The following is a 22,722-nucleotide window of genomic DNA, read 5'->3' as shown; positions in this document are numbered from 1 at the left end:
AATAACACTAAAATATTGTGGAGCACTGCTAAATGGATGGCCAGGTTTTGAAAGGTTTGGAAGCTGAGATTCAGCCTGGCACAAGGGCAGGGAGTGACCCTGCCCCTGCCCCTGTGAGGTCTCTGGGTGGATCCTGCCTCCTTTCTCCAACCCAGAGTGGCAACTGCTGTGTCCTTATGCTCCGTATCTCCAGGTACATGGGTACACCAATGTGTTATTACCACTGCTTAGAGAAGAATATTCTTGGGGGACAGCAATGTCCCGGAAGTCCTTAGGTCTGGCTTTTGTGGCTGGCACTTTTAGGGGACAGAGAAGGGTAGGAAGCAGATGCTCAGATGACGGTTCCCCACCGCTTCCCTCCCTCCTCCTGCAGCAGCAGGGAAGCAAGCTCTGTTCAGCTTTCTTTTCATCTCCTCAAGTGCGATATTTCTGATGTAAGCCAAGGAGATCAAAGAAACCATCTAGAATGGAATGTGCTCATGTGTTTCACGATCCTAAACCCTGTTGTTAGAAAAATGTCCTTTTTATCGCAATTGTTTTTTAATTACGGATTTTGTCACTTCATCTATGTACATTGGGAGAGTTAGGGTAAGTGCATCTAACTTACACCCCCAAAAACACCCCTGCCATGCTCACAGTGCTTGATCGGTGTGCATGCTCTGGCAGTGGGGGCATCCCATGGGACCCACATATCTACCCTAATGCCTCAGCGGGCTTGGTGTTCACTGAGCAACTGGCCTAGCAACTAGCAAGTGGACGGACAGCTTGGGACACTTCAGGAAGGAAGGAGCCGGTGTTTAAAGGCAGAAGATGAGGAATAAGATTAATCGGTACAAAATTTGCCAGGTAGCCATTTAATGTACATAATCTGGGATGATGCCAATGCTGACTGTGGGCCCACACGTTAGCTATGAGCTGCAGGCAGTGTGGGGGTAATCCTGTGAGCGTGAGGATCCCCAGGAGAGGAGTGCAGGTCCAAAGACCTGAATCACTCTCATTTTTATTTTTATTTTTTTTTTATTATTTTTTTGTATGACTGTATGGTTAAAAAAGTGAAAAGATCTGCTAAGTTTAGTCTTTATAAATTTTTCATTTCCAAAACTATAATTCCACATTTTCCATTTAGATAACTGTTTTCTCCTTGTATTTAAAAATAAAATAATATAACCCTCCAAACCCTTAACTAATTAACCCTAGTGCTTGTTTGCCATCACTAACTCTCATAAACCTTGTTAGTGCCTGAGAACAATAAATAGGACTATCTGTCTCTCACTTTGGGGGTAAGCAAACATTGAGCAATATCAACGGACTTCACATGAACTTGTTTAAGACCATTCTAGAACTTAGAAAATTGTTTTGTGTTACTTAATATTTACATTAGCATGACACAGACTTTGTTGTCACAAGTCAAATATAACCATGGCCATGGGAATAAACAGTAATTTCCTGAGGAGGCTGTTGGGGATCATTTTGGCCAGGGAGATCCTCCATCTCCACAGCTTTTCTTACTGGTTCAGTGGTGCTCACAGGAATAAGCGAGGTCTTTCTGTATGTGTTAGGTGAGCCGACCAAAGCATTGGAGGAGTATGATATGTTCCAGACTGGTGTTTGAATGTTTTTTAGAAAAACTATAGCAAGATCCAAGCTATTCATAAGGGCACCCAGATGGTATTCTCTGATTGCTATGGAGAAGTCTCCTCTCCCAACAGGGAACATCATCCATCCGCCCCAGTGAGAGCTGTGCATGCCAGGCAAGGATGGAAACGGACAGGCAGAGCAGTAGCCACTGTCAGGACTGAGCACGATATTGGGCTTTTTTGATGGTGTGTAAGTAACCGTTTGAACAGGAAAATCAATTAATTTCAGGTTGGTGCAATCACAGTCTAGACGAAGAAAATCAAAGCAAATCAACATCAATTTGCCTCTGACCTGAAAAAAAAGAAGAGAGGGGACTGCCTTTTAGCAGCATAGATGGATATTCACAACAGCAGCCTGAGCTTTGAAGCTCATTTCTATTTGCAGGCAGACGAGCATGGCTTGTGTCAGGGAATTGAGAGGCAAGCATGACTGACTAACATGGGCCAGAAGGAAAGGTGTTATGTGGGGTTTTTAATAGGCCTTGCTGCTAATTTGGCAGTGAGATTACATTCTGGGTTTCAGTCAGTTATCTACTGATTTCATATGCAAGAATGTAATTGTTGTTAATATTTTGATTACTGGTCTGTTTGGCTCAGGTGCAGGTAATAGCCATGAATTGGCTTCGAATTTTTTTGATGTCTTTGTGAAAATGACACTTTTCTTCTTTCTCTGCCTCAGCTCCCAAATCTGTAAAACCACAGCAGTCTGAAATGCAGTGTCAGTATTTCCAAGCACAGGAGAGGAGTGAATTTTTATCCCAGTTTCAGCCAAGGAATTAGAGAACAAAGCTCTCCAAGTAGCTCAGAGCCATACCCCAGATCCTTTGGCCTTATTTCCTAGATTCTGATGGAAAAAAATGGCCCTTATGTGTTGACTGAGAATAACATTTGAGCCAATTAATCTTTTTCATAGAAGATGTTCATACATCAACATGGCTTTCAGGCTGACCCTCTTGTTCTCTGAGCTTAGAGCATGGCTGGTACAACAGCACAGGGTGCCTACTTCCATCCATCCAGGCATTGCCTTTTTCTCTAATCACCTTTCAGGCTAGGAGGGCAAATATCCTTTTCTCACCACAATAACTCATTGTCCTGTCCAACTGCACATATTGCAGTAGTCACTGCAGGCAGGTCATAGCATATAGCTCTCCATGTTCTCACCACACATCGTGCACTAGAAATTAAACAGCTATAAGGAAAAAGGCATTGTTCTCTAAAAACATAAACAGCCTTTTTATAAGACTGGAATTAGTCAGAAATGTCTGCCATCATCACTTTGCCAGCCACTAAGGATCTACTCCTGTTCTCCGTATACTAAACCACAAACTACTTCAGAGACTCACAAACCTGCTCTTCCCTTGAAGTCTGTTTCTGGCATTGCCTTTCCCTGAGTGGCAGAATACCTTCCACATTTTTATTTGATCACTTTTGCTCTTTGACATAAATCTTTCCCTGACATGCTTTACTTTGACAGTTCCTAATATAGCTGTGCCTAATGAGACAAATTCCAATAGCAGAAGTACTGATTGCTGGATTAACAGTTTCATATCCATGTCCCTGGGGCAAGATATAGAAAAATTCATCATCCATCATGCTACTACAGTGGAAGATAGCATACCCTACCTGGAAAACATTTAGTTTCTTCATTGCAATGAGCATAAAGGATGCAAGACCACAGCTTGAGAGAGGAAAATGTATAGTCACAGGCACTGCATATTCTGCTACATTTCTCAAAAAGGGGCCTCAGGGAAAAAAAGGGCCTTGTGTAAGCAACTGGATTAGAACTGAGATAATTTATCACCCTCATAACATCAACATTTATAAGTAAGGATAAGTAAATATTGACTAGGTAAACATAACCTGATAAACAGATCAATCTGTTTCTCTGTTTGAAATACATAGGAATTAACAAGCTTAATAATGTTCAGTGTTTAATACTCGGAGACTAAAACATTCTAGTGTACCTGAAGGAGTAAAAGGCTATTGTATAAGACAATAATAAATAAATTAGTAAATAAATTCAACGGCACCCAGAAACACACACACGGAGAAAAAGAAAAAGGAAAAGGAAAAGAAGAAAAAGAAGAAACAGGAAAAGGAAAAGAAGTAAAAGAAGAAAAAGAAAAAGAAAAAGAAAAAGAAAAAGAAAAAGAAAAAGAAAAAGAAAAAGAAAAAGAAAAAGAAAAAGAAAAAGAAAAAGAAAAAGAAGAAGAAAAAGAAAAAGAAGAAGAAAAAGAAAAAGAAAAAGAAAAAGAAAAAAAAGAAAAAGATGAAGAAAAAGAAGAAAAAGAAGAAAAAGAAGAAAAAGAAAGAAAAATAAGAAAAAGAAAATGAATAAAAAAAGAAGAAGAAAGAGAAAAAGAAGAAAAAGAAAAAGAAAGAAAAAGAAAAAGAAAATGAAGAAAAAAGAAGAAAAAGAAAATGAAGAAAAAAAGAAGAAAAAAGAAAAAAGAAAAAGAAAAAGAAAAAGAAAAAGAAAAAGAAGAAAAAAGAAAAAGAAAAAGAAAAAGAAAAAGAAAAAGAAGAAAAAAGAAAAAGAAAAAGAAAAAGAAAAAGAAAAAGAAAAAGAAAAAGAAAAAGAGAAAAAAAAAGAAAAAGAAAAAGAAAAAGAAAAAAAGAAAAAGAAAAAGAAAAAGAAAAAGAAAAAGAAAAAGAAAAAGAAAAAGAAAAAGAAAAAGAAAAAGAAAAAGAAAAAGAAAAAGAAAAGGAAGAACAGCTGTTGTTCCTGTTGGATGCAGGTTTTCCATGCAACAAGAACTGTCATGGGTGTTCATTTCCTGGTCTTATAAACATATAACCATCAATCTATGTTATTCACAAAGTACTGCTTAGAAGATCAATTTATTTCCAGCTTTTCTCTGCTATTAAATAAAAAAATGCAACAGACAAGGAAGGAGAACTTTGATTTTGTATGAGGGGGATTTTACAATCCAAATGTGCATTTTGAGGCATGGATTTAAATAAGATATTAGAGGACATTTGAGAGTACATTTGGGAACACGTTTCCATGCACAAAGTGGAAACCTATGTGCTCCCTGGTCTCAAATAAAAGTTTTAGTCAGAACAAAAACATTCTCACGTCCTCCTTGAGCACAAGACTTCCATAACAGGGCGCTGCACTTTTCTGAATTTAATTTTCTAGTATAAGTCCTTGACTTTTGTGACCTCTGAAATTGCTTTAGGTACAATAAACTCCTTGCATACCATTGACACCGAGTAACAGAGGTGCACATTAGAAGGAATAAAACTGAGCTTGTTCTAAAGAAACACTGCGGTCAATTTCAAAACAGAATCCAACCGGCAGCCCTCACAGACACTGCACCCAAAGAATAAACAGGCATTTTGTCAACAGCATGGGGATGATTGTGACTAAGGGAATAGTCCAAGTCATTATTTCATCTCACTACTTTGTCCTGTGATCAGGTAATCTTGGTTACTTCAGTGTTGCAGAGCTTAGCAGTGAGGGTATATATCACTATAGTGTGATACTACTGCTTGTTGTGAACCACTAAAGAAAGGAGAGTGATGTATTATGGAAAGGACAGCAATGTATTGCTTGCAGAGTCACAACAGCTGAGGTAAAAGCCAACAAATTTTGCTATTTACCCTAAACACTATCCTACTACTTAAAAGATCTGTCATAAAACAGCTGGGACCTGTCACCTCCATTGGCAGACTGGCGTTATTGTGGCCGGTTCCCTGGCAATTGACCGCTCTTACAGGCACTCCTATCCTTTGTGGAGGCATCTGGCAGCCATCTAAAAAGTTCAACGTCTGTTCTAAACTATTTGTCTAGATTTCTGTGGTCAGTGAAAGGCAAAGGCACCCCTAGAGGGCAAATCCACCCAGAGGTGGCTGTGCCGGCTGGGACACGAGGTGACAGTCCCTGACTTCTCGTTTCTGGTGATACACTGAGGGCACCCATGCATGTAGGTGGCCAGTGCCGGCTGAGGCGCATCCCACCCTCACCAATATCCTGACATACACCTCACAACCATCCTGCTCCTGCTGGGAGTAAGAAGATGGAGGGACTGGAGCCTGACAGCCCTTGGCCGGGCAGCCGGGGGGGGGGGGGGGGGCCCGGGCTGGGGGAGCCCGGCGTGTGGCTGCTCCTCGCTCCCCGGGCACGGCTGGGGGCCGGCTGCCTGAGAGGGGAGGGCAGGGGGGAGAGGAGGTGGCTTCCTCCTGACGCCATTTCCGAGGGGCTGCCATATATAACCGAGCCGCTGCTGCAGTGCCCGCCTGGGATCCTCAGCCAGGGCGCCGCCGGGGGCAGGCACGGCGCCGCGCTCCCCTCAGCACCCGCCGGGACCCTCCTCGCCAGGGCCGGGCCGCTCCCGCCGCCTGCCCCGCTCCGCCCCACACAGCGCCATGGGCCCAGCGCTGCTCGCCCTCCTGCTGCTGGCCGTGCCCGGTGAGTGCGGCCGCCAACGGGACCCCGGCCCCCGGCACCCCGCCGCCGGGCCCCAGCACCGCGGGCAGCGCCGCCACGGCCCGGCCCGGCCCCGCTCCCCCCGCCCCGGCAGCACCGCGGACAGCGGCCGCCGCAAGGTCACCGCCCCGAGCTCCTTCCCTTCCCTTCCCTTCCCTTCCCTTCCCTTCCCTTCCCTTCCCTTCCCTTCCCTTCCCTTCCCTTCCCTTCCCTTCCCTTCCCTTCCCTTCCCTTCCCTTCCCTTCCCTTCCCTTCCCTTCCCTTCCCTTCCCTTCCCTTCCCTTCCCTTCCCTTCCCTTCCCTGCCCTTCCCTTCCCTTCCCTTCCCTTCCCTTCCCTTCCCTTCCCTTCCCTTCCCTTCCCTTCCCTTCCCTTCCCTTCCCTTTTTCCCTTCCCTAACCCAGGGACCACTTCCCCCATGGCCAGATTTCACCCCATTTTTATCAGGATAGAATTTCTCTGCTTGCCTCCCAGGGGTGGTAAATAACACGCTCTTTCTTTCTGCCCTCCCTCGTTTTGCAGCTCTCTCTCTTCCCGTGACAAACGACATGAATAAAGGGGACACCAAGGTAAGGATAAGACTATAGCGAAAGAGGGGAACAAAGTTGAAGGGTGCAATGTTTAACCTCCACCTCTCTGGCTGACTTTTGGCTGCTTCTGCTGAAATACCCCGTAGGAAGTGACAGCTGGGGGGATTTGCAGGAGATACCCCTACAGCGGGCTCCATCCTCCCCGACTGCCTCCCCACCAGGATTTACCCTTTGTGCTTTCACTCCTGGGCACCTGGGCAGGACGAAAGCCCCTCAGAATGTACCAGAGGGACCAAACAAGCTGGTTTGAAGCCTGGTGAGGTTGGGCCTGGAGGTTGGGTATGACCCTTCCTCATCCTACTTTCAGCTTTTCAAAGCTCCCAGCAGGATGTGACTCAGGGGGAGTGGGGGGAGATGTGATTCAGGAATGGGCATCGCTGGTACGGTGTGTGTTTGGGGGCGTGTGCGCATCTGCCTGCCTTTGTACGTGTGTGGTGTGTTATTTATGTATGCTCCTGAAAAATATTCAACCAGCTACTCTCAAACTCCTAATCTGTCCTCATCATCCTGGCTGGGTGGCTGCAAGCTGTGTGTGACTTGGCTGACCTCTTCAGCCTTCTTTTATAGCCTTCTGTGCCTACATCTATGTACATCTCTGCCATCCACAGGTGCACTTCGCATGTATGTGCACTCCCCAGTACTTGGATAGGTGTGTGTGTGCCTGTGCTGTTCTGCAACAGAGACCCCCACCCCCTTCCCAATGTTATAATGCCTATAGGCTTTCAGATGAGCTGACCGTCTAGCTGCTCAAATTAACACTTCTACAGAAATTAATGTCCAGAAAGTAAATGCCAGACCTTTCCCCCTACTTTCCGAACCTCTTTGTTTTCTGAAATCTTTCAGCCACGTTTTTTTTTTTGTTGTTTGTTTGTTTGTTTGTTTGTTTTTTCCCCAGGCAGCAATAGGAAGGCACGCTCATGTCACTCTCAGCCACAGGTTCCGATTTACGGTGTCCCTGCTCACTGTTACCTACAGGGCAGGTGTCAGGAGAAACTCGTCCCCATCCCGCGTCAGATGTGCCTGGGTCTGGAGAGCTGTAGCCTTGCTAAGACCTTTAGCCTGCTTAGCCCTTCCTGGGGCTGAGCCACGAGCCGCTGGGTGCCAGCTCCAGGCTGTGCACTGCTGGCTGGGAGAGGAGGCCTGGAGCAGGCACTTGTCCCTTCAAACGGGCTGGGCCAGAGCAGGATGCTCACTGGGCATCCAGTGGGAAAGTCCGTTAATTCCACGATTGCCCTTGTGAAGTCTGTTTCCCAGTATGTTTCATCATGGCAAGTCCCAGCAAAACACATGTAGTTTTTATGGAAGCTGGTACAACTCCATGGAAGTCCTTCCTTCAAGGAAGGCTCCTCTCCCAAGCCTGTCCCCTCCCCAGGTGCCGCACTGGCACGGGTTCTAGCTGAGAGCAAATCAGAGCACAGCCTTCTTTTGGATTTTGCTGCAGCTGGAAGGAGCCATTAGGGCTCTTCTGCCTTCGTTGTCCCCTGAGACACAGCATTTCAGCGAGGGAGCTCCTGGTCTCGGGGGACAGATATCACTGCGTAGGTATGGCACTGGGCACCGCAGCTCTTCCTACCCACCAAGCTGCTGTAGACATCCTCTGCCACCTGTATTTGTGGGTGGCTCAGGGCTGTGAAATGAGAAGTTAGCACCTGCAGGACTTTCCTGGGCGGCTCATCAGGCTTTCCTTGCATCAAGGGCTTTCCACAGGGAGCTGAAGACAGCCACAGCATTTAGAACATCTCTGGTGTATGCCCACTCTCGTGCTCTAAGGACACTATTTCACACTTACAAACATACATTTCAGAAAGGGCCTGAGCATCCCTGAGCTTAAATATGGGGAAGTCTTTCCTAGTAAGGACATGGTCCTATGGAGATTTCTGTGTGGGGACCAACTCTTAAGAATCTATGTACGTACTCACAGTTAGAGGACAGCTATGGCAAAATTCCAGTCTGAGTTTCTGCACTGGATTAATTACACCCATTTGGAAAGGATATCCTTCATTTCCTGGTGCTGGCTGTTCTGTGACCTTGTGAAGCCTCACTCTGCAGGATTTGCTCTTACAAAAAGTCCTGGAAAGTGTTGGAACGATTGCATTCCTCATTTCTTTAAGTTGCATAATTCCTCCACAGAGCTGGCCAAATGTCTGTAGTGGCTGAGATAAAGACCCTAAATCATCTTAGAAATCTTCAAAGAGCTTGTACAGGGTGTTTCATTGGACCAGGTTCTTATTTCTCATGCTGAGAAAGTGCTTACTCCTGAAGCTGCACCAAATACTGCTGCAGTAAGTGGCTCCAGAGGTTGGGAAACATGGGAGGGAAGTATCAGAACCTGTCTTGGTTTTTTTTCTTTTTAATGGTAGAGCGAAGTAACTCTAAGCCATCTAAAATCAATATTAATGGATTGTTTGTGGCATAGGAGAAAGATACCAGAGAAATTTCTCAGCTCTCCTTCTGTTAGATCTTTCCTGCAACATCTTTATTCCAACAGGCAATCCCCTCGAACCGAGTAAGCAGATAAGAGTTCAGCGTTTTATGGCTGTAATCTGCAAAAGGAGGCTTCTCTCCTTACACGGGGTGAAAATGGACCCATTCTAGCTGGTCAGTGGATATATCCAATTGCTTGAATGAGCAATGCTGTAGCTGACTGGGAACTGCTGACTGTGTTTAATTTCCACTGCAGCTACAGTGCTCTGCTCCCCTGGGAGCGGCACCTTGGGAGGGAGGTCAGGACTCACAGGGATGCCTGCAGAAATCACGAGCGAGAGGTTCAGTCTGAATTTTTTTTTTACCCCCAAGGCTTAATTGTATCTTTTTGTTTTCTTAGTTTTTGTTTGTTTGTTCTTTCTTCTTCTTATTATTTATTTATTTTGTGAATAATCATCCTTTTGAACTGGGCAGCCTAATTCCTGCGCTACTAATTGGCGTGAGCTGTAGCAAATGCTGTTCTCTCACCCGTGTGACTACTTGGGTCCACCCCATGACCAATGGCCACCCCACGGGGCTCCTGCTGTGGTGAGGGTGCCTTCACCTCTGCCAGAGTGCCACCTTGCCTTTGTGCCGGTGGCCTCGATTCTCCTACCACATCCGTACCGCACTGGGCGATCCCCGTGGGACCAGCGGTGCTGCAGTTGCCTGGGTACAGAGTTAGGCCTGTAATCTCAGTGGGGGCGATGGAAATAATGTCTTCTCGTTACACACTGAAGAAAAGGGCTCTGCAGAGGGCAGGCCCAGAGTCCCTCCCGCCTGGGAAGCTGCCTCAGGCAGCAGCAAATGCTTCGGATGCAAGTGTGGGAACTTCCTTAATTTCAGATGACCCACGGCCATGTACAGCTCTTCCAGTCTCTAATAGATGGCTTGCACTCCAGCAGAGGTCAAACACTTCTCCAGAGTGTGCTGTCTTTCTCTAGGACGTCACAGCAGTATTTCTCAGCCACGTTTGAGGGTACAACTTGCCTTTCCTCACCCTCAATGCCTGGCTGCAGTCCAGCTAGGATGCCCCGAGCTTGAATAGGTTGCAAGATTTCACGGTCGCCTGTTTAAGAGCTATGGCCAGTTGTTGCTACCTGTGACCTCCCCCGAGTCCTTTTATGAGATGTGGGTTGAGGGCTGAGGTGCGTTGACTTAAAATTACTCTTATCCTAAATCCCAAACACAGCACCATAGCAGCTACTAGGAGGAAAATCAACTCTATCCTAGCTGAAACCAGGACAGATGGGTTGGAGCTCCCTGTGTATTTATCCGGTTTCCCTTCAGTCGCTTCTTGTGCCCAGCCTTTGGGGTGGGCTGGAGTCATGAGATCCTCCGCTGAAGCATGCAGCATGTTGAAAAAGCTCTTTCCATTGCCATGTGTCATTCGCTCACTTCTCAGTTTCAGGAGGTACCTTCTGTTCCTGCATTAGGTAAAATGGGAACCGAACGTTCAGCTCTGGCTCCACCAGAAAAGCAAGAGGATCTGTGCCATCATCTGCTGCATTTCAGCCTTGGTAACAAATAGATTTGGAAAAAAAAATTAGAAAAGCAGAGCTTTACTTTGTATTTTGTCTCCTTCTAGGTGATGAAGTGCATCGTAGAGGTCATCTCTGATACTTTATCGAAGCCAAACCCACTGCCAATCAGTGAGGAATGCCTGGAAACACTCCGAGGAGGTACGGCTGCAGATTTAATGCCGGGTATCAACCAGAACAGCTCTGTTAGGGACAGAAGCAGGGGCTGGTCTTGCTCCCCATGGCCCAGTCTGGCACACACTCAATCAGGGCCTGACAGGGGGTCCCTGACACTTTCACCTTCCTCGCAGTGACCCCACGGGGCTGCAGCAGGCCCCAGGAGCTGCTGCATGGCCCCGGACGTGCCTCACCTGGGCACCATGGCTGGGTGAGGCGCTGGGTGGCACCAAGCTGCCTGGTCTTCTTGGGATAAGAAATATCCCATGCCAACCACCATTTCTGCCAGCCACACGGCTAAGAGATGTGGCAGCAAACCAGGCCAGGGGAGAGAGAAGAGCAAACGGAGAGGGAGGTGGCATTTGGGGTTCTGTTGTGCTTCCTGAGGGTGGGGGAGTTGTCTTTGACCACCTCTGTACCAAGTCTCCCCTGTTGCAGATGAACGAATCATTTCGATCCTTCGCCACCAAAATTTACTGAAGGAACTCCAGGAAATTGCTGCTCAAGGTACAGTAGTTTGGGAAAAGGGGGTTCATCAGCTGTAGCTCCTTGCACAGTTTTCGTTGTGTTTTCATTTTGTTTTACATTAATTTAATATCGTATAAATGTGGCATAGAGCATATAGTTCCAGGATTTCAAGAAGAGACTGCAGGCGTGGGGGAATTTTGCCTGTAGTAACTGCAATGTGTGTCCAATGATTTACACGACCCAGTGCTCACCTCAGCAGAGGTATGCGGGCAGCATCTGGAAGGAGGCATTTTTTATCCTTCAGCATTGCGATGCTTAGGTATTTTGTTGGCCTCAATGCACTGCGGTTCAGCATCTCTTATTCCCTAGCTCTCCATCAATATCACTGTTTTCCTAGCAACCCCGCTTCTCTCAGTTCTTTTAGAGACCTTTTTCTTTCTGCAGATGTTTTTGATGATGGCTTTGTTCCTGCAGTTGATTCACGTATCCTCCAGTCTCAGTTTTCCTTGCAGCTCTCCTTTGACATTGTAGAAAACACACACAGCATTATAAAGGGCACAGAGCTATTGTGCTGCCTGTACTTTCTGAAACGCAGGCAGGGATGTTGCTTTTTGCTACCTTTTTTTACCTGACACAGGTGCCAATGAGAGGACTCAGCAGCAGAAGAAAAACAATGGCTTTGAAGATGAACTTTCTGAAGTCCTTGAAAGTCAGAATGATGAGAACAAGCAAAGAGGTCAGTGTCAGCCTCCCCCCGGGAAAAGCACGTCAGGCTGTAAACAAGGATGTTCTTTCTAACAGCCTTGGTGCGTCCATCTGCTTCTCGTTTGGGCCTCCCCTTTGATGTGACACACACAGGCAACCCTCTTTGCTTCGGTCTTATTTACCAGCTTTAACAGCATGTCAGTTCTGAGCTCTAGTAACCAGTCACCAGGCCGATACTGATCTCTCCCACCCTGCTGCCAACACTCATGCTTAACGCTTGCAGTGAGTCACAGCCAGGGAAATCCCGTGCTGAAACACTCACTGATGGATGAAAGAGCAAGGTGGGGCTGCTCCTGCCACCCTTGTTTCCAAGGCATGTGGTTGTGGGGCTCTGAAGGGCGATTTGAGCCTTGTGGACGCGCAGTCCACACGCACAGATCACCTGCATCCTGAACGGAGCGCAGCCGGCCAGGACATCCCCTCGTCCCCGCATGCCCACGGCCTGGCTGTAGTTGGGCAGTGCTGCGGGAAGGAGGGGGGTCAGTCCGCTCCCTTTTTCACCTCTGTAGGCGATGATGCCCCTGAGGGGTGCGATGGTTTCTCACCCTGCATTGCTGGCTCCTCTTCTTTGTGGTGGGATGGGAGGTAGGGATGTCCAGTGCGGTCCTCTGAGAGCAGAGAGCTGCGTGTGTGTTACATACGGCCCTAAATCCTTTCATTTTTCGTGCTATTTGGTTTCATGCACGGAAAGTATGCTGCTGACATCTCGGGAGATGGCTGCGAGGAGTGTGCTGCAGCAGGGCACTCAGGCATATGTTTGCCTTCAGCCTTGTGAGGCTCTCCAGCAGAGCAGGCACCGGTGAGAGCACCGGCTTGCTTGAGTGCAAGCATATGTTGAAGTGACTTGCAAAAGGATGAGCCACGGGCTGGTTAAGCAGATTGCTGAGCAAGGCTGACGCTCCCTAGGAAACATGCAGGCTCCCCTGTTTGTGAAATGAGCTCTCAGGAGAGGTGTTGCTTCTTGCTCCTCACTCTGCAGATGCAGCGTGGCAGCACCCCGAGGAGGAGCAGCCCACGGAGTCCCTGGCTGAGCTACCAGCACAGAAAACCCAGCAAAAAGAAGATTTGAGAAAGGAGGGGAAGAACGGCCTGGAGGAGAGGGAGCCCAGGCCACGGGATGCTGACCCTGGTGAGAAGGAGGACCAGGAGGAAGCAGAGAGCAATGAGATCAGGGACACGGAGGATGCCCAGGGAGAAGAAGCTTTGGAAAACCACATCAGCAAAGATCCGAGTGAGGATGAGCTGCAGCCCCGAGAGGATGAAGAGGAGCAGCCCGGAGGCCCCAGGGACAGCCTGGAGACTGAAGAGGAGGGAGAGCAGCCTTCCAGGCAGGGCCAGGAGCAGAGCAAGGAGGCAGTGGGGAAGCGCATGGAGCGGGAGGATGACGGAGAAGATACTCTGGCAGAGGAGGACCCTACTGAAGCAGAGAGGTCGCTTGACTTGGCTGAGGAGGATGTGGGGGCTGAGGAGATGCAGGGAGAGGACAGTACGTATCTCAGAGACTGCCCTGATACCTACCCAGGGTGAGCTGACAGCGCTGAGACAGACTGATGAGGCTTTAAAGCCCAAAAGTTCAGGCAGGTGCTTACAGGGGTTACAGAAATACCCCCGTGGCAATCGCCCAGACCCCCCCAAGCACCCGACCCCTGGGCACACACACAGCAGTAGCACAGGCCCTGCAGCTGCCTCGCTGCCTGCTGCCCAGCTGCCTCCTGGGGACAACTCCTTTCTTTTCCTTGAGCTTCCTGCATGGTTTTTGGCTACTGCCTCCAGCCCCCCTTACGGACACTGTGACCTCAGAGTGGGCTTTTCTAGAATCCTGGGAGTGGGGTTGAGTCAGGAAACCCACCTCGCATCACCTCTGAAGGCTTGGTTCGAAGGTGGAGCCCAGCCAGGTTAAAACTTGTGCTCACTGTTGTGTACAATGCTCTTTCAGGTAACGACGATGCTCTGGGATTTGGCAAAGATGGGCAGAGCTCTGAGGAGGAGGAGGAGGAGCAGCCACGTGCACTGAGACGAGGAAGGCATCGCCTGGAGGATGAGGGGATGCAGGCGGATGAGGACACCTTCCAGCCCAGGCATGCCAAAAGCGAGGAAATGGAGGACGAGTCCTCCAGGGAGTGGGAAGACTCCAAGAGGTGGAACAAAATGGATGAGCTGGCCAAGCAGCTGACATCGAAGAAGCGCATGGAGGAAAATGACAGTGGAGAAGACCCAGACAGGTCCATGAAAATGGCATTCAGGTCCCACAAGTATGACTTCAGCAGCCCAGAGGAAGGTGTGAGAAGGTCACGGAAGCATCACTCAAAGGAGGACAGCAGTGAAGGAGGCTTTCCGCTTGCTCCCATGCCTGAAGAAAAGAAGGATGAGGAAGGCAGTGCTAACAGGAGAACAGAGGTTGGTGCACATAGGCTTAAGAATAAATCTTGTCTAGTTATTTCTTGGGAATCCAAACTATGCTTAGAGATGTGGATGATACCTTGGCCTCATGCAGCCAGCATTGGTTCTCTGTGACATTAAGAAGATGCCTGGTGACCTTTTAGTTTTCTAGACCTAGGTTTTATTGAAGTTTTCACCTGTCTGTGCCTTTGGTTTATTTTTCTTCTTTTAGTATCTAGTGCAAAAACGTTCCCTGTCCCAGACAGCCTTAAAAATGTGACAGAACCTTTGTGCTGGTCTGCACTGGACACGGTGACCAGCTAGGGGGTGGGTTTTGTGTCCCAGAGCCCTTTCAACTGAAGGGGAAGGCTCTCCCTGGCTCAAGTATGGAGCGAGCAGTGTCAGACCTCCTGAGGAGGCAAACCAGGAGCACAGCAGTGGTGAGAGAGCTAGGATGTATAGTGGAAATGGCTGGAAGGGACATATGTCTGAATATACTCATTCCCTGGTGCCTTGTTTGATGCTGTGCAGTGTCTCAGCAGGTCCCCTGGCAGCCAGGAGCTGTGGTTTTTGCCATGGTGCTGACACCCAGCCCCACAGGGGGCTGGGCACAGGCTTTGGGACAAGCCATGCTCAGGTGCCCAGGAGCAGAGCCAGTTTCCTGCAGCTCTCTTGCCTCACAGACACTTCTCTTGCCTTAGCTATGCACTGACACATTGCCCAGAAGTCCCCCATCAGCATGCAGGAGGGTGTCTTCTGGATGTAGTCCTCCCCAGTAAGGGGACTTCTTACTGTTGTTTTTTTTTTTGAACTAGATCAGGGCCTCAGGGAGATCGTGAGGAGGTGCCAGACCTGTGGAGGGGCAGAGCTACTTTTTCCTCATGAGGAGAACAGCTCAGGGATGAGAAAAAATGCCTTTTTTAATATACCTGTTGTTTTTTCACACTGACCACACACAGGGCAGGTTGCTGGTTTTGCCAGCCCGTGCTTGGCTCCGCATGGGGGAGAGGATGTTTCTTCAGCGCTGCTGTCTGGAAAAGACGCTTTGAGCACCACGGTGCAGACCTATTGCTCCCGCAGGCCTGCTGCTGCTCTGGTTGGGCACAGGGTCTGCGGCGAGCCCCAGGGGATGGGCAAGGTCATGTCCGGCAGTGAGAGGTGTCTGGCTGTGCGGGACCAGACGTCAGGCAGAGCCACATGGTCATGGGTTTGCGTACCAGTGCTGAAAGAAGTAGTGACAGCACAGACACACAGCAGCAACCACAGGAAGGCCACCTTGGTGGGCAGATGAGCCTTTAAACTGGTCCAAGTTTATTTCCAAACTGAAAAGCCTCTTTTGATAGCAGGGGTGCCTGTGGGTGCCCAGCACAGTGTGCAGAGAGGTGGCACAGAGGTGACACCAGTGCCTAAATGCGGGTGTTCAACGCTGTTCGACAGCATCCGTCCTGCTCCCCCTCACTTCAGGGAGCAGAACCCACCCCGGCAGCACCTCTGGGCTCGGGGCAGGCACCACGCATCTCCCATCCCTCAGGAGCAGCAGGGCTGACGCTCCTCCTGGCCTCTCGTTGCAGGACCAGGAGCTGGAGAGCCTGGCGGCCATCGAGGCCGAGCTGGAGCGCGTGGCCCACAAGCTGCACGAGCTGAGGCGGGGCTGAGGGCTGGCGGCCACCCCCTTCCCTCCCCGCCGCGGTCTCCCTTCCCAATCTCTCGGCGAGTACGACGGAGCAGCAGCACCGCGCCTCGACGCCGGCCACGTGGGCGCCCAGGCCTGCCTCCCTCGCAGTAGTGTTGTGCCCATCACCGCTTCTTGCCCTCACGCTCCTCTGCCCCCTACGGATGTCCAACCGCCCCGACGGGCCACCGTAGCCAAGAAGTGCGACCTGCACCTGTATTTTCTTTCTTTTCTCTCTCTCTCTCTCTCTCTCTCTCTCTCTCTCTCTCTCTCTCTCTCTCTCTCCTTTTTTTCCCCCCTTTCTGTTTTTTAAATGACAGGACAGCTTTCTAGAAAGTTCTCCTCCCACCGGTAGTTTCACTGGGTAAAATTGCAATAACTTGTTACCTTTTGATTAAAAGCTGAGAACTCTGACTGTAATATATTCTATATAAAAAAATTTATCTAAGGAAAAATAAAACCGTGGTGGGCTCCTTGTTTTATTTGCCAGCTTTGGTCTCAGTCGGCGGCAGGGCTGTCCGGCCCCTGCGGGGAGCAGGGAGCCACGGTGTCCCCTCACATCTCGGTGGCGTTTCCAGCCCTACCGCTGCCCAGCCCTGCGGGCACCTCCCTGGGGCCAAGGCAGGGGTTTTGGATCTTCAACATTGTGTAAATACTTGAGAAAGTCAAGTTATTCAGGCAACACGAGTGGGTTTTAATAAAAAGCTGATAAATGGGCTAGTCATGAGGAAAACCATGAGGCACGGTCTGGCGGCGCCATCTTGTGCTTTCCTTCCCCTCAGGCACTGGTGCTGCAGTGGAAGCACCCACGTCCTTGGGCGTAGGCTGGGTGCCAGCTGGGGGGCTGGGCAGTCTGCGGCTGGGGAGGTTTGCCCCTAAAAGTCTCTGAACATGAGAATTCCCCCTGCTAAAATGGAAGAAAGTGTTTTTAGTGGGTGTAGGAATATGCCTAATAGCTGTGACAGTGAGGTCAGAATTAAACTCAAAGTATTCCTGTACTCTGTTAAAAACATGAGCCGTGTTGGCTCATGCAGTGAATTGGACTGGATTTGGGTGTGTGGACTTCCCTCGGCACAGAGGAGGTGGGTATCACACGACGAGCTTCCCCTGGGGGCTGGCAAAAGCTGCTGCAATGGGCAGTGCTCCTCGTCCCCTCCCAGCCCACGCAGCACCTGGAGGAGGAGGAGGAGGCTTAGGCAAGGCCAAGGCACTGCCTGAAAGCTGCCCTGAGCACAGGGCGCAGGCTGGGATGAGCCACAGGGTGAGTGATACCCAAGCCAAGTGTGGGTCAGGAGGCTCATCCTGATGAGATCACACTCATTAACCCCGTAGAAACATGCTTAGGAACAGAAATGAGATCAAAGCTGTTCCACGGAAAACATACTAGAATTTCAGTTATTCGCGAATTCCTCCGGCTGCAAACACCTTGTTTTACCTACTGTTCACCATTTAGATTTTACTTTGAATACTGTACTTAATTTCCTGCCTTTAGCACTACCCATACAACTCCTTGCAAACTGAGGTCTACATATGGCAAAGAATTCAGAGAACCCCTTCCTCCCATTCTCCCCCCCCCCCCCAAAGAAAAACCAAACAACCCACAACAGAAACGCAGCCACTTCCAAAGAAGTTAGACAAGTTTTTTCCATAAAGGATGGTGGTAGCAGACATAACTTGTCTTTCACAAAATCAACAAAAGGGAAAACGTGTTACTTGATGGGCCTACTATAAACATTTTAGTTGGACAACTGTGTAATGACAAATGTTTGGGAACCAGAGACTTTCTTCAAAGGAAGACGGAGTCGAGGGCCAGGCAAGGCACCCGACCAGCAGGCAGATGCTCGCCATCTGACCAGCAGCAGCTCTGCTTTACAGCCCCGCTCACCTTCCCTGCTGCACGGCTCGTCCTTGGAGATGACACGAAGCACTGATCTGCAGGCAGTGTTTCCATGAGGGCCCTTGCCAAACCTGCCTGTTGCTTAGCAAAATGTCATACTGCTGGGTGAGACATCCAGCTTTCCTGTGCTAGCCCAAACATGATCCCGATTGAAAACCCTGGCGAGGTTTGGAATTCCCCATCCAGGATGATGAAGGAAGAATCAGCCCAAAAGGCTGCAAAAGGAATAAATTCTCAAGTACAGCCTGGATCCCAATGCTATTTAGATGTGCTATATAGCGGTTACATAAATAGACTATCCACTAGTCTTGGAAATAAAATCCAAACCAAACCAGCCACTAGTGGTGTTGCCACAAGATGGTCTCAAGTAACCGCAACCAACTACACTGAGGAAGCTTCCCCCAGTGAGCTGCTCACCTTGCTGCCCTATCCACTCATAATGAGAAAGCAAAGAAAACTTGTTATAAGGCATTTATTTTCATTACGTGTTGGAAAGGGACAGTTCTGTCTTCAAAACAATTACAGAGAGAATGCCACAATACCTACTGTATATTGCTTTACTGGTGAAATCAAAACATTGTTCATCACAGATGCTTGGCAAAATAAAAAAGAAAAGAAAAAAAAAGGATGTATTACCATTGAAATCATTGCTGTTAGATGAAAGCACCATCTTCATTGTCAGATCTGATCAGTCATGCAATTGAAGACGCCAAATAGCAAATACATCTGTTTTTTACAGTAAGCCATGATCTTTTAAGGGTTTTTATCATTCTATACAAATTTAAGTACAAAATGGGAATTACGTTTCAGAAATCATAGTGAAGAGGGCTGAGGCAAATCACAAGACACTTGTTAACACTGTACAGCTGGATTTGAACACAGATACTGATGACCGTGTGACACCTAGCACACATGAAGAATGGTCCCCAAGTTTCAGCCATGCTTAAGTGGGGAGCACGGTTGGCGAGCGAAGGAGAACATCCAACACGATTCACGTGTGAGGGGCCAGTTGTCTCAGGACTGCCGAGGTCCCAAGGAATTACTGTCACTTGATTTTAAGAATGACTGCATTTTAGTATGTCGTCCTCACAAGGGTATACACAAGCCATATCACATACTGAATGAGAAATAAATAATAAAAGATACATCTAATACAGCTTTTATTTTTAATTTTTTTTTTTTACAGCACTGACTTTACAAGAGGATAAACAACTCATTTTTAGGGGCTGTTAACATCTGAAACAAAGAAGTCACTATTTTATACTCAACATATACTCAACCTTTTAATAACTTTATATATGTATATATGACTTTTCACACAAAAATGTTAAAATAATTTATACCTAAAAACTACTGTGTAAAGAATGAAGGAGGAAATAAAATGTGGGTTTCCTTAAGAAGGATGGAAGAGGAAGACCTGATTTTCATGAACTCCGTTCACTGTTCCAGCTGTTTCTAGAGTTTCAAGAGATTTCCAGGCCATCAAGAAAAACTTCACAACACATCAGGAGCCCTCTGCAAACTCACGGCACGCTGGGCAAGGCCACCATCAATTTAGCTCATGGCCCACGGGCATCTGCTGGTGTCAGCCCCAGTGGGTTCAGGGAGAGAAAGGTGGAGAGAAAAAGTCTCCCCAGATTGTTACACAAACCGGTGGAGAGAAATCCTGGCCTATTGGTATCAGGGTATTGGTATCAGGGTATCAGGTACCAATTGGTATTGGTATCAGGGCCCACTGGCCAGGACTTCACCCCCAAACCCTACCTCTCCTCGCCCCACTTCAGCACATTTTTTTAACACTGATTTTTTTTCTTCCACAGGGAAACTGCACGACCAGCAGGGATGGACCTGACCCCAAGAGTCCCCTACACACATAGCGAGAACAATTCACTGCCTTTGCTTGCTACAGGTATTGTTGTGCCTGCGTTGCTGAGGGATGATTCCAACACCTCCATCTATACCTGGATCCTCTCTAACTTCAACAAGCTTCAGTAATTTCTGTGGCCATGTAAACACAACAGAATCCACGCAGGATGTGAAACTCACCCAGTCAAAAGCTCAACTTTTGATGGCCTGGATCCACACAGAGTGAACAGGGAAAGGAAAGGTAGTGAAGATGTGGAAAGTACTTTTCTGGAGGTTACAATCCTCTGAAATAGATATTAAAGCAATATTACAAATAAAATCAGCAATGTGATCTGCAACGGTGTGTCTGTTTATCTATGAAAGCAAGAGGAGATTATATTAAAGGAAATATTTTAATCTACACAAAGCATTTTCACATACTGCTATTACAGAACACACGGTTGCAACACCATAAAGTAATTGTATACTGATTACAAAAATCAATACATCTCTTACTAAAAAGGAGAGAGGGGAAAAAAAATAGCAGGGTAATGCAAGTGAACTCCTGCAAGTGTGCACATGGGGAGACTGCTACAGACTCAAAATAGACTCTATTCACTAAAAAAATACAAACCCCAAAACTTTCTGCACGGCTGTGGAAGGCAAGGCTGTAAGCTAGTGTGAAAAAGCCTGACTCACTTGTCACTGCTGCCACACGAAGACTTTGGGAAACCAGTGTTAGTCGAAGAACTGATAAGCCTGGAACTTATTTTTGTTGGAGGGAAACAAAAGTTTCCATTTTTCCTTTTTTGCTCTATTATTATTATTAATTATTCTTGCCAGTCAACTCAAACACCTCTGGCCACCTTTACTCTGTTGCCTTTGGACTGTGTCCTGCCACTTTTATCTACACTGCTCCCTGGCTGGACACGGCCTGTGGTTAGCAGGAGAGCTTTAGGCCGTATCTCGAGCCATCCTCATTACTCTCAGCTCCTCCTGAAGCCACAGGGTGAGGTTCTCGGTTCGTATCCATCTGTTAGGACAGCAAATTAAGCTGGTGGTTCTCCATCTGAGCAACCTGCTGCAGACCTCTGTGCAGACACTGACACATTTCAAATGGGGATCGTTAGTCAATTTTCTCATTCCAACAGTCCGAAGAGTATTAACAAAAGCAGCACACCTCATCCACCAGCCGGCCCAGTCAACAGGCAGCTACACACGGAGCCTGGAATAGCCAGGCACGTGGTTAGCCAGGGCAGAAAAGCATGGGCCGGGCGGTGGGTGTGTTACACGAACCCCAGGCGTCAACACCGACACTCACGTTTCTGCAGCTGAGCTTTCTGTAAGGATCTGAACGTCCTGGTGCCGTCATTGCAAACCCGACCATAACATGGCAAAGACAGCTACAGAGGGAGGATGATGGTGATGGCTTTGCGCCACGGGCACTAATGACACCATTCAAGTTCTCTTCAATCAGGAAAAATCTCCATCTACTGAAGCCAAGCACATAATTAGAGCGGAAAGCACAGTCCGATCTCCTCCCTCACGCTGACATAAAGCCTGGAGAAGTTCCAGTCAAGGTAATGGTGTTTTTGTGGATTTATAACAGTGAAGCAGAACAGAAATAGATCCGTAGGAAGCTAACTGGTGACTATGTAATTTTAACACAATTGCTCCAATCAACACAGCAATAATAACTATGCCTCTGAAAACACAGCAGAACCTTTTCTAACCCACAATAACAGAGTTCAAACAGATGTTACGGAAAATCTCCCTCAGATTGTCTGCAATTTTAAGAGCAAGGGCATTCTGATAAGGTCTAATATTACTACACGTCCTCACTTTTACAAAAAGAAAGAAGGAAAAGAAGAGACTACAGAACATTAACCAACTTACTCTGAAGCTTATCGTAAATCAAAACTATCCTGAACTTATCAAATGAGGCAGCAATTCAGAAAAGCACTTTAGCACAGGCTTAATAACATATGCATGCTCAAATGTTTTGCAGTAATGTAATTGTACATCTGAACACCTGGTAATTTACAGTTTTGGCTTTTAAAAGTTGGTCTCCCTATCTGCCCATGTGATTCAGCAACAATCTAGTATACGAGCCATAACAATAATTTCTGCAAGGAAATAGAGTAGTACAGCAATCGCATGGTAATTTATGAGACAACTCTATTGTAATGCCACATCACAACAGGTACCTGCATATTTGCACCTGGTAAATTAAAGTGATACCAATACATTTGATAAATAAAAAATAAATTACAGACTATGGGAAAAATGTCACTGATCACACCAATGACCTAAACTTGTTTTCTAATTACAGCCAAGGTCCGGAGTAATATTTAAATATAGCATTTCTGTAAGCCTTCAGAGAATTACAAAATAAACTTTTAACAATCATTTGTAAACAAGTTTAAAATGCACAATTATATTTCAGTAGTTTATTTTGGAGAAATAAAGCAGTGCAAAATAGGCCAACCAAAATTCAGAAGGCAGCCAGGAAAATAAAATTCTTATTTGATGTTCTAACTAGGAAACAGCATACAGACATTTCAATTGGATCCGACGCTCAGATTCATGTAAACATACTTGGTTTGAAAGGTCTTGAGTTACTAACCCAGTTTTAACATCATCACTTCTTCCCCACCACCCAATTAAAAACAAAAACAAAACAAATCAAAACAAAAAAAAAGCCCAACCCCAAGCCATTGTAATAAAGGGAGCAAAAGGCAAGTCTACAAACACTCCACCAGCTGGTTACAAGAAAGTACCATACAAAAATAAGCACTGGCAAGTTCCTTCCTGAGGGTATCTTTTGTTACACACGTAACATAAAAACACTTTTTATTTCAAACAAACAAAAACAAAC

General features: G+C 47.3%; 1 protein-coding gene across 1 annotated transcript; it reads left to right on the top strand.

Annotated features, from left to right (window-relative positions):
- The first annotated feature begins 5,843 nt into the window (after nt 1–5,843).
- CHGA (chromogranin A) lies at nt 5,844–22,529 on the top strand. The gene is made up of 9 exons (XM_040557239.1): nt 5,844–6,051; nt 6,591–6,637; nt 10,710–10,803; nt 11,257–11,325; nt 11,924–12,022; nt 13,031–13,537; nt 13,988–14,448; nt 16,002–17,184; nt 19,820–22,529. The coding sequence occupies exons 1-8, from the start codon at nt 6,009–6,011 to the stop codon at nt 16,083–16,085; spliced, it is 1,404 nt and encodes a 467-aa protein (XP_040413173.1). The 5' UTR covers nt 5,844–6,008; the 3' UTR covers nt 16,086–17,184; nt 19,820–22,529.
- The last annotated feature ends 193 nt before the right edge of the window (nt 22,530–22,722 follow it).

This window comes from Cygnus olor, chromosome 5 (genome assembly GCF_009769625.2).
Source record: "Cygnus olor isolate bCygOlo1 chromosome 5, bCygOlo1.pri.v2, whole genome shotgun sequence".
NCBI classification, from domain to species: domain Eukaryota; kingdom Metazoa; phylum Chordata; class Aves; order Anseriformes; family Anatidae; genus Cygnus; species Cygnus olor.
This window is presented reverse-complemented; position numbering and strand designations above follow the sequence as displayed.

What these genes read in the sequence shown, in the direction of transcription:
- CHGA (XM_040557239.1), top strand. Translation starts at nt 6,009, where the DNA reads ATGGGCCCAGCGCTGCTCGCCCTCCTGCTGCTGGCCGTGCCCG. An exon ending in CCTGCTGCTGGCCGTGCCCG is followed by an intron (nt 6,052 to 6,590) that starts GTGAGTGCGGCC and finishes CTCGTTTTGCAG; the next exon opens with CTCTCTCTCTTCCCGTGACA. An exon ending in CCTGGAAACACTCCGAGGAG is followed by an intron (nt 10,804 to 11,256) that starts GTACGGCTGCAG and finishes CCCCTGTTGCAG; the next exon opens with ATGAACGAATCATTTCGATC.